The 18040-nt window shown below is 42.5% G+C and overlaps 1 protein-coding gene across 4 annotated transcripts in view; it reads left to right on the forward strand.

Moving 5' to 3' along the window:
• LOC107544921 (transducin-like enhancer protein 4) overlaps positions 1 to 14968 on the forward strand; it is a 135239-nt gene extending 120271 nt beyond the window's left edge. For all 4 annotated transcript variants that reach the window (XM_087822713.1, XM_087822714.1, XM_087822715.1 and 1 more), the window contains exons 15-20: positions 6824 to 7073; positions 8194 to 8441; positions 9893 to 10040; positions 10493 to 10643; positions 11006 to 11082; positions 13293 to 14968. In XM_087822713.1, the coding sequence (XP_087678839.1) occupies positions 6824 to 7073; positions 8194 to 8441; positions 9893 to 10040; positions 10493 to 10643; positions 11006 to 11082; positions 13293 to 13400 (982 nt within the window). In that variant the 3' untranslated portion in view covers positions 13401 to 14968. The remainder of the gene's footprint in view (positions 1 to 6823; positions 7074 to 8193; positions 8442 to 9892; positions 10041 to 10492; positions 10644 to 11005; positions 11083 to 13292) is intronic.
• The last annotated feature ends 3072 nt before the right edge of the window (positions 14969 to 18040 follow it).

The raw sequence follows: 18040 nt of genomic DNA on the forward strand, positions 1-18040 counted from the left end.
ACCATCTTTGGTACACAGTGCCTTATTCAGTCAACTGTAGCATTATTTTCTGTTTAGCTTTGCCTCAGGGTTTTATCATATTGTAGGGTGCAGAAATGGCCAAAGAAGATTAGACTGAGTAAATTAGACTCCACATTCCTGTTGTTGGTATGTCTTTTCTATAATGGCATCAAGGCATAAATTCACATTCATTTATACATATAGAGATAATACACTTTTATTATAGATTTTTACAGAAGAAATTATTATAATGATTATGTGGCTCTTCAGATTATAAGATACACAATTGTGAAATTTTGTGTTGTGCATATTTTTCAACAGAAAAACTATCTTTTGTGCTAGAACATAAAACATAATAAATGACCTAAGGTCTCCCCCACCGCACACATACACAGACAGACAGACAGACAGACACACACACACACACACACACACACACACACAGTAACTGTCCTTTACCACACACACACACACACACACACACACACACAACTGTCCTCAAGAAAGACTTAAGAGTTGAGCATCTCTGTCCTAATTATTTTTATAAAATGAATTGCTAGATCTTATCAAAAATTATAATTAAATGCATGTTCCAAACTAATGAATAAAATAGCATTTATTTGATAATTCACATTGGGTCGTCTTGTCTATTCTGGTGAATTAGCAAGGGTTCCACTCAGTATGTAATTGGAATGACAACATAGTTTAATTTCAACCTAAACCAAAAATGGACTTTCTCCCCTACCTCTGCTTCAATGAGGCTTCTATAAATAATGTGAAACTATTTGATTAAAACCGTGGTACTAATTGTATTATGGGCTATGGCATGTGAATTCAGCCATAACAAAGACCTCAGGTTTATGGTTTTAGGCTGCTCACAATTCAGAAATCTTTTCTTGCTGTTATATTTACTTGTTTTTATAAAGCAAGAGTTTTCAAAGTAGGAACAATGCTTGACACATAGTAAACCCTCAAGTATTTGTTGACTGGCTAACCTACTATTGGGTTCATATGCTACATACAGAACCTATTTTTCTATCATACTTCATAAAGTATTATAGCCAGGCTTTAATTGTGAATCCAAGGTCTAGTTTAGTCTTGAAATATCAAAAACTTGGAGAAGGTATTACAAAGTATGAGAAAGGTGACTATAAAATTACGAGCCTCTTAGGGAAGGTAAGGGAGGTGGGTTGTGGGAAAGCCAAGGACCTTCTTTAAGCTGGGTTTTCATCAAAAGATGGTGATCCAAATAAAATAACTGATATGCGTGTTTTAAAAAGAATGATTTGCAGATTCCTTGATTATTTGAAGTATAGTCCAAACTTCCTCTGTTCTGTTCACCATCTGCCTTAGAGATGCATTCTTAGCTCTTAGTAGCCTCACCTGCCTGTGTACGCACAGCAGGTCACCGTGTTTCTCTGGCTCCTTGCACCCTCTCCCTCCAGCGCTGTGTTTCTAGTTATTTGCTGGTCATCTCAGCTAGGCATCTCGAGTATGTATTACTTCCTCTTCAAATTCATCATATTCACAAAGTCCCTCCCAGACTTCCTCCCAATTTGCCCATTTTTCAGTAACTACTACTATTTTCTTTTTTCCTGAAATCAGAAACTCAGTTGTTATTGGCCCCTGCCTCATACCCCCTAAGTTGAGTCCTACAGAATCCTGTGTCTGTTACTTCTAGTGCTATCCTCCCCCTCCCTAGTTCAGGACCCTCACTGCGTCTTATCTAGAGCATTGAAGTAATTGCCTCTTACTCCTCCTACCATCGGACCCCTTGTTACCAAATATAGCCTATGAAGTGGTTTCCCCGGTGATATCCCACCCCTTTCCCTGAAAAAAGAAGAAGGAAAATACTCTGTATTATATATCTGTATACAGGGTGTTCCAGAAAATGTACATACACTATAAAGGCAGTGTTTATTACATTTCATTTTCAAAATGTAATGGAATCTACAGCTATCAGCTGTTAAAGTGTGTATACATATAGGACACCCTGTGTGTATGTGTGTGTGTGTATTTGCACTTAACCACTAAACATTAGTTGAATCATTATAATATCAGTGCAACATTGGTAAGTTGAGAGAAATATAAAGAGAATACAGCAGTAAAATGAGGAAGGGTGGGGCGGTGGGACAGGTAGGAGGCATAGGGGTAAGGAGAAGAGTCAGGTAAAGAAGAGGGTTACCGATGAGCAAGGTTTCTTATTCATCATTTTCATATAACTTCCATGCATATCTACCATTCATTGTCATTTTCATTCCAGCAACATTTCCCAAAGGGCAACTCTCCACCTGTAACTCTCTGAAGGCTTTGCTCACCATCTTGATCCCTGGAGCTAATACCCAGGGTGAAGAGCCTCTGTTAAATGATCTATCCAGTCACCTTTGAACTTTCTCCCACTAGGGTTGTATCCATATTCATTTCACCTTAAATTGGTTGATCTGTCTCCCTGCAGTTCCTTCTGAGTTTATTTGAAGTCTTTAAGGGGCCTTCATTAAATTCTGTTTGTGATGTTCTCAGGCTGGCATTCTAAGCCGCCTCTCTTATATCATTATATTGAGTTGTACATATATCTGATATATTTTATCAGATTGTACTCGGGCCAGCTCTTCCAGCCACTTACTATGGAGTCATTGTTGAATAAGTGAATCTCTGGATTAAAACCAATCCAGAAATTACCCACATCATTTCAGCTCATTTTAGACCCTTTGTCCTCTGCTATTCATCCCACCCCCACCCCCCACCCCGGGATCATTTTTCCATTTCTTTCCTCTTGGCGAAACCCTTCCATTGAGTAAAATCCGTCTCTCGTACCATGTCTCTCGTGAAACATAAGCTTTGTCTTTCCTTTTTGAACCACCACAGAACTTCCTACTTTGCATTTTCCACCTGGTATTATAGTCACTTCTGTATTTTTCTCATCACACTTCCTAGATGGTAAACCATTTGTGGGCAAGGCCCTTGCCCTGCCTGATCTTGTATTCTTAGCATGACATAGCAGGGCGTGTGGGTAGGAGTGTACTTACTGATGCATCCAATTGGATAGAAAAAGAATAGTACTTCAAGCTTGAGCAGCTCTGATTTCTAGAAAGGTTGCCTTTTATTACTCATTCCTGTAACAGAGGATAACATTCTGTCCTTAATACAAGTAGGCTCTTGAGATTCTTAATAAGGGAGTTCCAGGAACATAGTAGGTGTTCACAGAGTGGTTGTGGTCAAGTTGAAGAATTGTCCTATTGAAAACCTTGAAAGAAATTGTATGTCTGGTTTCTTAACTATTTAAATTCTCAAGGCGCTTTAAAAACCACTTAGTGATTCTAGAGAGGAGAGAAGGGATGTCTTTTCAAGTAAATTATCATTAAGAATGCATAACACCATCTAAACTTGGAATAACCTTTCTTTCCCTTCCTTTAAGATTTAGTCTTCATGACCTCTTAATTGCTAAGTCAATTAGCCTTTTTCTCCGTCACCATCCCTCAGAATGTCAGCCTTTCTCTACAACCATCACCACCTTCCCCTCCTTGCCTGACCTGGCACCCAGCTCTCTCCTGAGGGACCCCTCCACCGCAGCCCTCTAAGGGGGGGGTACCCTTTTATTTGTCTCACACTCACAATCTTCAGGGCCACTGCATGATGATAAAGGCTGTGTCATTGTTGTCCCTGTACCCCCCTTTGCTTCTCCAGTCTCTTCTGGAACCATATTCCTTGACCTTTTTATGAAAACCCTGTGCCTCTCTGGCTTATGTCATTGGACTCTACCTGCTCTTCCATCTTGTTGTGACACTTTCCCTGATTTATTAAGGATTCGGCACTGGCTTCGGGTCTTCCAGTAGAGCCCACCATCATCCTGGTGACTAGTGTTCACAAGGTCAGTCCCCCAGTAACCGCATCTTGGGGCTTGGACCACATCACCTCTAGTGAGCTTCTGCCCTTCTCAGCTTGTTACCTACTCACAGACTCACAAAGAAGACATTGTCATCACCCCTCACTGCATCACCTTCAAAATTCAAATGTCCCATCCAACACAACTTCCTCTACCTTCACCCAGCCAGAGTGATTTTTTGAATTGCAAATTCATTCCTAGCTCTCTCCCAGTCTCCCAAACCCCAGCCATGGGCTTCTCCCTAGATTACTGCACTAGCCCTGCCCCCAACTACTTTCCTTCATTCATTCTGCCACCTGCATTTCACTCTTCACCCAGCAACCAGAATGATCCTTTAAAACATTAACTGAATCATGTCATTCCCTGCACAAAGTCTTCAGTGACTTCCCATTCTGCTCAGAATAGTGCCCACCCTACTCATCACAACCCAACAAAGCCCTTGTTTGCATGGATTGCCTCTCTGCATCTGGTCACTCTCCACTGGGCCTGGCCTTTCTCGCTTGGCGCTGCTTTGAGGACTTTGCATTTGCTGCTCCGCTTCCAGGCACATTCCCCTTTGAAACACGCAAGGCTCGTGTGTCCTTTGTTCGCGTCTCAGCTCATACTCCACCTAAGACCTCTCTGTGCATCTTTAGTCTCTTTTATCTGCAAATAAAAGCGTGCATGTGTGTGTTTGAGAGAGAGGCAGCATCTAACCACCATTGAGGTTATTTAACTGTTGATATGATATCTGTTTTCCCTTCTGGGGTCTAGGCTCTGGTGGGTAGGCACTTGGTCTATCTTACTCGCCTCTGACTCCCCAGCGCCTGATAGAACCTGGCTCATTAGGCATTTAATAAGTATTTTCTGACTAAATAATAAGCATTGTATCTCACTCTGCTCTTCAGTTTTCCATACTCTTCCTCCTCATACCATCCTGCCTAGGAAGTTCGTGCCCATTCCTCACACTGCAGCCCCATTACCGTCTTCCCTGTCCTCACTCTCAGATTCCCAGAGAACCATGGCACAAACACTGTTCACAGCATGGACCATCTTACATGTTTATATTGATTTATGTGAATCTCTCACTAATGAATTTGCCCTTCCACCTACCTGCCACCTGCCCCCCCCTCCCCCCAGGTTGTAACTTCAGGAGAATAGGGGCTATGTGGGTTTTTTCTTTCTGTTGTATCCCCAGTACTGTTAGCATGGTGCTTGGCACACTGGGGTACCCAGGAAATATGTGTTAAATGAATGAATCTCCTAATAAGTTGTCATTCAATGAACCTCTTTCCACTGTGTCCTCTCTCCTGATTATCTACTTCCCTGATTGTTCTTGCTGGAGATTCCTTTAAAGTAGGATGCTCTTGGACGCTGCATCTGTTCTTTTCACGGCATACTCTGCTCCAAGATTATTGTTCTGCACCTTAACTTCACTGCCATTTCTTTGAGGATGACCAGACCTTGATCTTTTAACCTGACTTCTTTCCTGAATCACAGTGCTCAACTTCTGCTTGAGTTGTTTCGGTTCCCGTAGGCCCTCAAGTTGAAGAAAATCAAACGTTTTCATGTCTTACCTAGTCACCTGGGTTCCAAGCCCTAGAGTCCTCCTCAGTACCTCTCTGTCTCAGGTCACACCTCCACGGTCTCTCCAACTTCTGTTGATTTGACCAAAGAAATACCTTACATGTGTTGTCTTCCTAGCTTTCCCCCTCCTTCCCCCTCAGCAAGTTTCACATGCTACTTTTCTTCTACAACCCAGTTCTGCGTCTTTCTCTGTAGTCTACAGAGACAGAGGAAGCCCTCTCCTCTCTGGAGCCCACATCTTCTGTAGCCATAGGCATGCTTCATCCTTCGTGGGGCCCCTCAGTGATGGGCTGAACTTTGATGAATGTGGCTGTCCTGTAGCTTTTTGCATTAAGGAACCATAACTGTTTTTATTTGATTCTAAAACTTCTCTGCCGTTTTTTCCAAAGCACCTGTCCTTTGTGTACTCACAAATGCTTTCCCTTGGTATGTCTTCGGTAAACTTCTTCCACAAACAGAGCATATTCCGAAGCTCCGTGAAAAGCAGATGGCATCATTTCAAATGGACTATTACCTGTGATACCCCCAAGACAAGCCTAGCACCCTCCCACCCACCACCCATACCTCCTGCCTCCTGATGCATCATAACAGCCCCACTCTCGTCCCCTCCTGACTTCCATGCCCTGAATAGAGAGGCCTGTGAGGGAGATGCTCTAACTTATCTTTTAAGTTGCATTTGGAACCAAATGCTTCACTGGAGATGGAGCTGCTGATGGGTAGTCACAGGTGGGCCTGTGGGGCAGTCACACAGGACACTTTTTCAGCCATTTAGAATTACTAGAATTTGTTATTGCAAGTCTGATAGGAATTTATTTATTTATTTATTTATTTATTTATTTATTTATTTATTTATTTATTTATTTATTGTCACATCTGCCACTTAATGATGTAAGCCTAGAAACTCCTTAAAGCTTCATAATTTTGGCTTATTGATCTCAAATTAGTAAGTCTTGATTGGTGTGAAATGATCTATAGGCAAAATCTCATCACAGGAGGCTTCTGAGTCATCCAAAGTGGAAGGCACTGCAAGTTTGCAGAGTACCGTGAAGGAGCAGTTACTATATTGGGCATTGGCTCTCTTATTTAATTCTCTGTGAGTTGTAGGTGGCATTCTCTCCATTTTAAAGATGTTTAAGGTTCAGAGAGGGTAAGTAACTACTGATGTCACACAGCGTCTAGTGAAGAGTTGACCTGAGATTTAATTATAGTTCTTGCTCTATGACTCTGAAAATTATATTCTTCCCACTGTACTAAGTAAATTTTACTTGTTTGCAAATCATAAGTAGCACTGAAAATGCTTTGTTTCATCTCATTGCATTGATTAGTTAAGTACCATTTTTTACATTCCCGTCTTTTTCCTCTCCACTGCCTTAGAGCATACTCCTTCCACGTGACGGCCGATGGGCAGATGCAGCCTGTCCCTTTCCCCCCCGACGCCCTCATCGGACCCGGCATCCCCCGGCACGCTCGCCAGATCAACACCCTGAACCACGGGGAGGTGGTGTGCGCAGTGACCATCAGCAACCCCACGAGACACGTGTACACGGGCGGGAAGGGCTGCGTTAAGGTCTGGGACATCAGCCACCCCGGCAACAAGAGCCCTGTCTCGCAGCTCGACTGTCTGGTGAGTGAGCATGGTGGACAGGGCGTAGACCTTCATTCAGAAACTCGGACAGGGTGGGGAGAGACCAGGATGTACGAGCCACACACAGTGTTGATTGCAAGTGGGCAGCTATTTTCAGTGGTTTGTGGTCTTTCACTTGGAGGTTGAGAAAGCTGGTGAGGACACATGTCTTCTTTCAGTTTCTCAAGGCAGAGTCATCCAGTTCTTCACATGACCCTGCACCAGGACAGCTGTCGTCAGCCAGCCCAGTGCCTGGGAGCCGCCAAACCACTTGTTTTCCTACCTGGTAAAGGAATGTAGGAAAAGTGAGAAGCCCCCATGGTTTCTGAGAGAGTACACCTAACTGTCGTAATCTGTCATATTACGAGACGAGTGACTTCATACTTCATGTAACAAAACACTGCAGACCCCCCTTAGCTGTTGTATGGGTATTTGTCCTTGAGTTTTTCAGGAAATTTGAGAGTGATTTTCTTCCTTAGACTAGCAGTAGGATTTTTGCTACAGCAGGATGCTAGGTTAGTTTAACGTAATTAACATACACAAGATTCCCGTGACCTCACAAACTGGGAGGAAATCGGGTTTTTTTCCTGTCATTTAACACTCCTTAATCATGTCTTACCTCCACCCGATGCTGCTTAATCAGTCAAACCTATGATGCCTTTACACAGATAATGAATGGAGGGGCCTGTTAGGTCCCTTTAGCCTCCTGATAGTTTGGCTGCAGGAGCAGGACCTCTCCCCAGCCAGGCTGACTGTACCAGATTCCCAGGCGTGGCTGCTCAAGGACTGTGTGTGGGTTGCTGCACTAAGGAGCATGCGCTCCTGTGTGTGCAAATGACTCAGGCAGTTGGTTGACTGGTGGTGGTGGGAGTGGGCTAGATCTTTGCATTTATATGCTAATTAAGATTAAATATCTCAGTACTAAATTTTGTAGATCAAGTTTAAGTACTTCCCTAATTTCATGTAATTTTCTAGCATTAATCCACTCTATCATTGTCATAAGTAAAAATGGCTCATTAAAACCAGGAGGGAACACAATACTTTTATGGATTTCTGCTCTCGTGTTAATGCTGTTTTCCTTTCCTCATGAGTAATCTCCTGATGGTTTTTGTCTCTACAGAACAGGGATAACTACATCCGTTCCTGCCGATTGCTCCCCGATGGCCGAACCCTAATTGTGGGAGGGGAAGCCAGCACTCTGTCCATCTGGGACCTCGCCGCGCCAACCCCGCGCATCAAGGCGGAGCTGACATCCTCGGCCCCCGCCTGCTACGCCCTGGCCATCAGCCCCGACTCCAAGGTCTGCTTCTCCTGCTGCAGCGACGGCAACATCGCCGTGTGGGACCTGCACAACCAGACGCTGGTGAGGTGAGTCCGCAGGATTCCTCACCAGGGCGTGCGGTGGAGCTGGTTGTACCTACCACAATGTGCCAGAGATCTGTATGTGTGTCTGTATGTCTAAGAGATGAAATATAATTATCTTACTAAAAATTCTTAAGAATAGGTTCATTTTAAGATTCTAGAAACAGATTATTAATTAAAATGTTATTTTCAGCAGTATTTGAACTTTATCAAATGAAAGGGGTTGCCTTCTCTTTTTTTTTTTTTTTTGACATTATACTAAGCAGTATCAATTCAGGTTTTAAAAAAATGAGGTCACGTTTACATAATTAATGTACATAAAGTTCCCATGACCTCATGAGCTCATTAAACATCTGTAATTTGCCATCTGTTCTTGCTAACAAACCACCATTGTCACTAGACACTTCTGAGAAGATTCATGGTGCTGTTCTTGGTGCCACATATATCTGACATGCTCATTCCTTCAACAAATGGCTATTGAGCACCTACTATGGGCCCAGACGTGTGTTTGGTACTTTTCACCTGAAAAGGTCTGCACTATCTGTAGTCCCACCTTTAAGGGTTGATAGACACAACCAAGACGTCTGTTTAGAAATGAGATTGTAGAGGGTGGTGTTGATATGTAAGGCCCTGGAACAAGTCTCCACATGTCAGCACCAGTGAGAGCAGGAAGCCTGAAGTGTGATCAGCTAACGGGTGTGAGAAGGCTGTAATCAAGCCTCCTACAAGTCGGGGGCGTGTGCAAGGAGAAGAGGCTTTTGCTGTCTTTCTGTAAGATATTTGGCAGGACTGAACTCTGTCTATGATTCCAAAAACAAAATAGTCATCACTTTGTTCCCTTTGGGTAAGGCTCTCAAGAGGAACTGCTTCTAATCCCTTCTTCCCCTGAGTGTCTTTGACGGTTTACCAGCTCCTGGGGCAGCCAAGTCACGCTGAGTTTCTCGCGTGTTCCTTACTTGAGAGCACAGCCACCTGCAATCGCATTGTTGCTAACTGGCGGAGTTCGTTCTGCTGCTCCCTGCGCCCACCCACAGCTCTGTAGAAGGGAAATATTCCTTACTTCCTCTCAGATTCTCTGCTTCCTGCATATCGCAGTGAGAATAGGCCTCAGAATGTGGCTTTGATAGTTCATAGGCAAGCCACAGTGCATTTCCTTTTGTTTATTTCAGTTGGAGACTTTTTCCCATCAGTTACAGTGTGTTTTAGCGTAAGTAATTTCAAGTACTTCCTAAGTGTTTAAAGATAAACGAAAGTACAGGAAGTACAGCTTCTCAGTTTAACTTTAATCTCTCTCATGTATATGCTTTGTCATTACTTTGAATAATTAGAAAACATAATAAACCAAAATGAAATCCACAAATAGGGCCTGCAATGAAATTGATTGCTGAGGCATTCTAAAGTGAGTTCACCTAAAAACTAACTTTTCAAGGATTTTCCCTCTATTTTGACATTTTCAGGCAATTCCAGGGCCACACAGACGGGGCCAGCTGTATTGACATTTCTAATGATGGCACCAAGCTCTGGACGGGCGGCCTGGACAACACGGTCCGATCCTGGGACCTGCGCGAGGGGCGGCAGCTGCAGCAGCACGACTTCACCTCGCAGGTGAGGCCTCGTGCCCGTGACATTTCAGAAGCCGTGGTTTTGTGAAATGAATGACATGCTTAAGGAGGGTGGTTCCTTACTGTTCGATGAAGTCACTTTTGACTCTGGATTAGATAGCGAAAATTCCATTGTTTTCTCTCAAAATACAACAGCATATATTTTATTAAAGGATTAAGAAATCTCTTTTATTATAAGCTTTTAGCAAGTTTTTATTTCAAAGTCTATTACTCTGTATATATTTGAATTGTACATAATTTATCACTAAATTATATTGTAGAGATCTCTCATTACTTTGAGATCACCCATTTGGCTTTGATTTTTTTTCCTGTGCAATTTAAATAATCTTGATTTCCTTTATAATTTAAGTAGCATCCCTAAAAGAAACAGTGCTTCCCAGTTAAAGGAGGTGTGTCCTCTGTAGCCATTGTCACTGTCACCTGTTCTTATTCTAGATCTTTTCTCTGGGCTACTGCCCGACTGGAGAGTGGCTTGCAGTGGGGATGGAGAACAGTAATGTGGAGGTGCTCCATGTCACCAAGCCAGACAAGTACCAGCTCCATCTGCACGAGAGCTGCGTGCTCTCGCTCAAGTTCGCCCATTGTGGTAAGCAAGCCCTTCCACTTTTTCTGTCGGCCAGCCCCATTCCTCCCACCCTTCTGCTGACTCATTTTAAGTCAGGTCCTTTAGTCGTTAACATGTCCCTCTTCAAAACTGTACCACTTCCTTACACATACCAACTTCCCTAATGCTGTGTGATTTTTCTGGCATTAATCCACTGTGTCCTGGTCATGGTATAAATACTCATTGAGTCTAGTAGAGTGGGCTTTATTTTTCCAGTGAAAACAACTCTTGTTTGTTGCAAATTAGATGAGGTTCCTGTGAATAGCTTGGAGCTCTGTAAAGCAGATCTCAGTGTCTGACAAAGTATCAGGAACGCTATTTTTTTTTTTGAAATCCTCCTGTAGGCAAATGGTTTGTGAGCACTGGGAAGGACAACCTTCTGAACGCCTGGCGAACGCCGTATGGAGCCAGCATATTCCAGGTAACACGTCACTGCTTTAACCTTTACTTACCATGTGCTCACTGCATGATAGTTGTTTAACGAAACTCTTTCCGTGCGTCCTTGCAGATTAGTATTGCACGTAAGTGTCCCAGGAGGTAGGAGCTAGTATTGTTCCCATTGCACAGAGGAAAAAGATTGTGCTGAGGGAGGCTGGTGTCACAACTACAGGCCGGGAGCTGGGACCTTCCGCATTCTCTCTCCGCCCAGAGCCACGGTGCTGTGCCTGCCGCACTCACGAGCTCCTCATCCCTTGATCCTTTAGACACTAGAGTGGACATTTTCTGTTATGTGATTTTCTTTCTTTTTTTTTTGCATTGTCTTTTTTTTTTCCAACATTTGAGCATTTTGCTGACTACTCTTACTAGTATTACTATTTATTTGAATTTTCTCCCAAAGAAGAGTGTTATGGAAAAGTTCAATAAATCTTGATTGATTTTATAAACTTATGTTCTTAATGACTTAGTGGTACTTTGCGTAATTTGTGAAATTATCTGTAGAAGTAAATTTTAGACGTGTTACACACAGCCTTTCTCCTCACTCTTACTAGCATGTGAGAATTTCATAGGCAAGTTAAAAAAGACCTCTTTTCAACTTTATATATTTAGGATATTATTTTTTTGGTGGTGGTTTTGTGGGCCAGGAGGGGATCATAACAGATTTACAGTTTTCTTGACCAGTGATATTTAGTCATCATAGAGTAGATTATAGTTGATTCCAAAAATGCATAGATTGAGTGAAAGTACTGTGTAAGATAATCAGTAGAAGAAAAATAGCTGATTCTTGGCTGTCATAAAGTTTATAATCTGTACAGTGGCACATTTTTTGTATTGTGGGTCATAGCCTTTTAAATGGTCCCAACCAAGACTATAAAATCTATCGATCGATCAATAAGAATCCTTGTTTTGTATTACATATTGTGTGTATACTGGGTTGCAAAGTAAAATGTATTATACAGGTTGCGATCAAAAAAAAGTTTCAGAGCCCTGGCCCAGTGGCTCAGTTGGTTGGAGTGTCATCCTGTGCACCAAAAAAGGTGCAAGTTCGATTCCCGGTCAGGGCACATACCTAGGTTGTGGGTTCGATCCCTGGTTGGGGCGCCTACCAGAGGCCACCGATCGATGTTTTCTCTCTCCTTCTCTCTCAATCTCACTCTTCTTTTCTCTAAAAATCAAATTAAAAAAAAATAAACATTAAAAAGGTTGAGAAACATTGGTAGTGGGTTAGCAGCTACATATCAAACATTCATTTTTTTAAGTGTTCAAAGTCTTAGTTAAAATCCTGTGAGTATTTTTGTCTGCCTGTCTGTTAGCACAGTTCAAAGTTAACGTTGCCCCTTGTAGCTTCTGCAGTTGAACAAGGTATCCAGAACTCAGAAGTACAGTACATTTTTCTTTCTAACGAACTAATTTGTGTTCCAGTTTTTTCACAGGGGAAAATAGGAAATATTTTTACATTTCATATTAAAAATCTATAGTGTGTGTTTTTTTTTAAATGTATTTATTTTATTGATGACACTGCTACAGATGTCCCCCTTTTCCCTTTCTCTGCCCACCCCCACCCATCCCCCACCCCTTCTCTGCCCACCCCCACCCATCCCCCACCCCTTCTCCCCTCTGGTCATTACCACACTGTTGTCTGAGTCCATGGGTTATGCATATATGTTCTTTGGTTAATCCCAGTGACTTCAGTGCGCTTGCCCATGTATTTTCTCACTTGAATGCTATGGCAACGCTCTAGAGAGGGCAGACAGGTAAGGAGTCTTTACCTGTTTGCCTTCAGGAGGAAGCTGAGGCTCAGGCAGGTTAAGTGACATGTCTGGGGTTTGTAGCTCCACCTAAATCCAAGTCGTATGAGTGAAGCTTAGGGTTTTTCATACTAAGACACCCTGCTCTTAACTGACTGGAGAACAGGATTTGAAATTGGTCCTGGCTTCAGTAGGTCACTTGCCTGGCACCTGATGTCCCCGGGGCAGAGCCTGTAGACTGACATGGAGAAGGCTCCCTCAGGAGGCCCTGACTCCGCTGCACTAAGGACGCACCATCACTGCCTTGCCTCGCTTGGGCTCCTGTTCGGCCAGCGGGACATGTTATGCTCCCTTTTGTTCTAAGTCCCCCAGTCCTGCCTCGCAGTATTAATGGGTTTCTCTTCTCTTTCAGCATTTAACCTTTTTGTTTATGTTTCTTTCCCAGTCCAAAGAATCCTCATCGGTGCTTAGCTGTGACATCTCTGTGGATGACAAATACATTGTCACTGGCTCTGGGGATAAGAAGGCCACAGTTTACGAAGTTATTTATTAAGGACAAATCTTCATGCGAACTGGACTCCTCCTCCTTGTAGCACTTTGTCCTGTCATCCCCGCCCCAATGCGCTCCCCCATCTAAAACCAAGGATTTCAAATACTCTTCGCAGTTGTGGCATTGAATCCCCCTGCCCCCCTTGCTATTGAATTGTGAATACTCATTAAGAACCTGTGATACCAAATCTTCAGCTCTCTACTTGGAAGAACGTGGAATAACCATACCTAACAGTGAACGGAATCTTTATGTATTATATCTGTAATATATTTATTTTGTTTAAAGAAGGCTTTCTAACAATGACTGACTAATAAAGCTGTCTGCTCCTGCATTGGTAATGAAGATGCATTGTATTTGATACCCCTTCCCCCCTTTTTTTGGCAAAGGAGGGCAAAGGAAGGTTTAAAATAATCGATAAAAATGTCACTAAATGTAGACTAATGACTGTATAGAGATGTGAAATGTATAATTACATATTGAAGCAATATGTTGCTGTGTTGTTAGGTTTATTTTGTTTTTGTTTTCTACTTATTTTCAAGATGTTTGAAAATTTGAACAGTTAGACAATGACAGGCCACATCCTATTCATTCGCGTCTATTTGGACAACTTTAACCAGTATATCTATAGCTTTAGATTATATTCGATAAAAGTAATTGGACTTCTTTTTTGTTTCTTTTTTCTTTTTTTGACTTGTTGACAAGTGTCTTTGTAATATGTTTTTAATTCCTTTTTTATTGTATTATAGACAGATGAACAAGTTAAATTTGGCCTCAAAGAGAGAACTTAATCCCTCTGGATATTTTTGCCACATTTCTTTGCAAAGGGAGATGTTTATCTTTGGGCAGTTTTGTCATTAGGAGAGATTATGGGCTATTTTTTGGCATGTTCTTCTCAAACTGCACAGATGCCTCCCGCTGTGCAAGTCACGTCTTTTACAAAACAAGGACAGCAGAGAAGGATTTGCGAGGACCTCCCGCTGAGCCCCAGAAAGAATGGACTCTCACCTGGGGTGAGGACTTGCTCTCCTTACCTCCAGCTCTTTCCATGTCTTAGTTGGATGTTCCCGAAATGGACACAGGCTGTGCCATTGTGCCAGAAACATTGTGTTACCTTTTATGTTGTCGTTGTTGCTGTTAAACTATGATATGTGACCCCTTTTTTTATTATTATTTTTTTGTTTGAATGCTTTAAAAACCTTTTAAGTCTGTGGATCTGCTGATGTACAGTGCCTTTGCTGCTATGGATCAAAATCAAGAGAACCGTGTAGATAAACTTTATTGTATACGTAGAAAATTACTTAATTTCATACTAGAAATGGATGGATGCTGCAAGTTGAAATGGGCTGTCCATTGACGTTCCTAATGTGGTAGCAGAAAAAAAAAATGGTGTCTTAAGTGCTTAGTGTTTGATGTCATTAACAGTTTCGTAAAACTCTACAGTGTAGAAAGATTTTGATACTAAACTGTGCATTGTACATAGTTTTAATGCATTGTATTGACCACCAGTACTTCTATGATGGTAGATTGTTTGTGCATTCAGACTTTTAAGCATTAAACATAAATAACTTCTAGTATGCTCATTTCTAATTCTTTGTTCTGCTGGCGTTAGTTTATTTTTATCTTGGACTATGCCACTTCTAGCTATTAAAAGTTACTAGTTTTATTCAAGGAGATTAGTGTTAAATTAATGTGGGTTTTTTATTGTTGCTATTTTACTTTTACTTTTACTTGAGAAGAGCAGGAGGGGGAGAGGTTATCAATGACCAGTTGCTACCAAGTATTTATTGAGTCCCTCTTTGGTGTATAAAACTACTGTCCATCAAAAAGTTATGTTACTCAAAGCCTTGCTGCTTTAGAACTGCTGCTGAGCATGGATACCACTAGCCATCTGTGCCTGTTTAAATATGTTTATTAAAATTAAAAACTCAGTTTGTCACACTAACTACATTTCAAGTGTTCAGTAGTCACATGTGGCTATTGGCTACCATATTGGATGACACACATTTATAGGACATTTCCATCATCAAGGTAGATTCTGTGGGACTGACTCTGCTTTAGAGTTGGCCCACATGTATCACATCCAGCCACGTGGGTTTGGGAGACATTTCCAACATGGTGCACTGAAGTCTTTGAACGCACAAGACATCTTGCACTGCTACTGGTTGGGTGTGAAAATTCGGCATGAGGAGGGGCTTAATTCTAAATTCCTGGGGCTCAAAAACCTGACATTTTAAAGCTCCACCGGGTAGAAGGCTGGGGGCTGGGAGCCCCACATTGGTCTGAGTGTGCTCGTGCTCAGCTGTGAGAGGTGTTGACTTTACGTGCTAAGAGTTCAGTGTTCATCAACACGGCTGGAAGCAGCACTTCAAGTGCGAGTACTATGAGAGCTGCTACATCAGATGATAACATTTCTAAAGTATTCTTAGCTCAATTAATTTCAGTGTATCCTTATTAAAACTTCTTAAAAAGTGATAGAGATTTGGAGCAAAAGGAAAATCATTTGGCACAAACAGTATGACATTTGCATATTGCATTTATGCTTCCAGAAGGAGAAAGTGCCTCCCTCAAGAAGTTAAAATTTCTTTTTGGTGCCCGACATCAAATCTGCGATGCCCTTTAGTTTTCTCTGATCCCAAACATTGTCTGTTATACTGGAATAAAAATTGAAATGAATGCATAAATAGACCTATCCCTTTAAAATAAATAGGCATCTGTTTCTTATTGTGGAGGTTTTATCGGATTAGATTGTTGTATCTTTGATATAAATCTTGGGCCTGGATTGATCTGCACAGAAATCTTAATGTTGATGTCATTATAACTTGGTTTACCATAGTTTTTAACTCCAAGGAGTCTGAAGGACAGCAAAGATAGGAGTCCCCTGAACCAGGGGAAAAGTAGTTCCAATGAAAGAGCAGAGTGGTGTAGGACTGGAAGATTGACTTACACACAACTGCCAAGAAATAGGAAAAAAACCAGACTAAAGAAGCCATCAAGACCTTCCTAAGACTGCCAGGTCAAGTGTAGAGGAAACTCTAGGATCTTCAAGTTTCTGCAGATAACACACCTCACTTCCGAGCCACTACTTAGCCAGGTCTGCCGCTTGGCCAGTGAGCTGCAGCAGGACAGCCTTGTCCTGGAACGGTGAACGCTGAAACACCTCCACGTGGTTGGAATTCCACAGTCATGGAATAGAAACTCCGTTCCAGAGCATCTGCCCGTAGCCTCGGAACTGGGGCGCTGCGGCCATGAGCAGGGGAAGCCAGCAGCCCACGGTGAGAAGGCTGCACACTAGGCTGTGAGCAGTGAGGTCGTCAGTGCCGCCCTCAGCTGTCAGCCTGGCCACTCCTAGCACCCTCACTCTGGACATTCCTGCGCTGGCATTTGTATACTAGAACCAGGATGTCCAACAAAGGGTTTGCCAACTGAGATTATTGGCAGCTGTAAGGAAATCTGTACTCGAATTCCTTGCATTAACTAAGCAATTACATAATTGCAAAGATGTCAGTGCAAAAAAACTTCCTTATTTTACATTCTTAGCTGCTCATTTCTGTAGCTACCCTGCTCCTGGACCACCTGTAGAGTGACATTCAACAATGAGCTGTGGGGCCTGCCACCCAGCAGTGCCCAACCATTCCTGCTGTTTTGAGCTAATGCATTGATTTGCCTTTCTATTCCAGCTTTCATTCAGAATTGACCGTGGAAATGGCTTATTTTTGATAACCTGAGCACGAGAACACTTAGTAGTGATGCTATCATAATGGTAGGAACTAACTCTTTGGGTTTAAGCTGCCATTAACATTTATTTTAGTTTTGTTTGGGCTTTTGGCAGCAAGTGACAGAATCGTTTGGGTCCCAGATAGAATCAGTAGGGGAGCTGATCTCTAGTTTATCCCAGGGAAGGAAATTCTCAGATGGGATCTTAGATATTGGGCCTGCAAGGAAGGAGAATTCCCACAGGGCTGCCTGTGGTCCAGAGGAAAATCATGAGCACAAGTCTTTTTACAAAAGATCCCCTTGATCTCACAGCTGGCCTACACAGGCTGGATGCCGGATGCTGAATTTACATGAGCGCCAGAAGGATCGGAGTTTGAGAAAAGTGGTTTACCCAAACTCCCTACCCTCCCAAGGAAAACCAGCTGACCTGAACCCCAAGGCTCCAAACTTTTCAGAATTCCGTGCCAGTTGCCCAATGTGGCAGATTGGAAGAAAAACGAAAATGAATTTTCCACACGCTTCCACCTCCCTGCTTTTTGCAGCTCAGTTTCATGCAAGTTAACTGGCTTGAGATTTCAGCATCACAAAGCTCCTTAATAACTCAAACCCATGACAAATTGTGTTCTGAGTTCCTGCGATGTGTGTACCTACTGTGGACTGAATGCAGTACATACAAGGCAAAAATCCACTCTTCGGTGAGTGGGCTTCCCCAGGCGCGACCCCGGTGACCCTGGCATCCCACTGCCTCAGGCAGGCAGCCTCCCTATTAACTTCATATTGTGGCTTAATGAGAACATCCAGAACCAACAAGTTTAATGTTATTTTGGAAAAAGAGTTAAACTCACATAAATGTCATGCTTTATTTGACTTGGGCCCAGCAAGATAAACACACACACACTGGAAGGTAATTGTGAAGTATTTGGGTTTTG

Source organism: Miniopterus natalensis, chromosome 12 (genome assembly GCF_054644295.1).
Source record: "Miniopterus natalensis isolate mMinNat1 chromosome 12, mMinNat1.hap1, whole genome shotgun sequence".
In the NCBI taxonomy this organism is placed as follows: Eukaryota; Metazoa; Chordata; class Mammalia; order Chiroptera; family Miniopteridae; genus Miniopterus; species Miniopterus natalensis.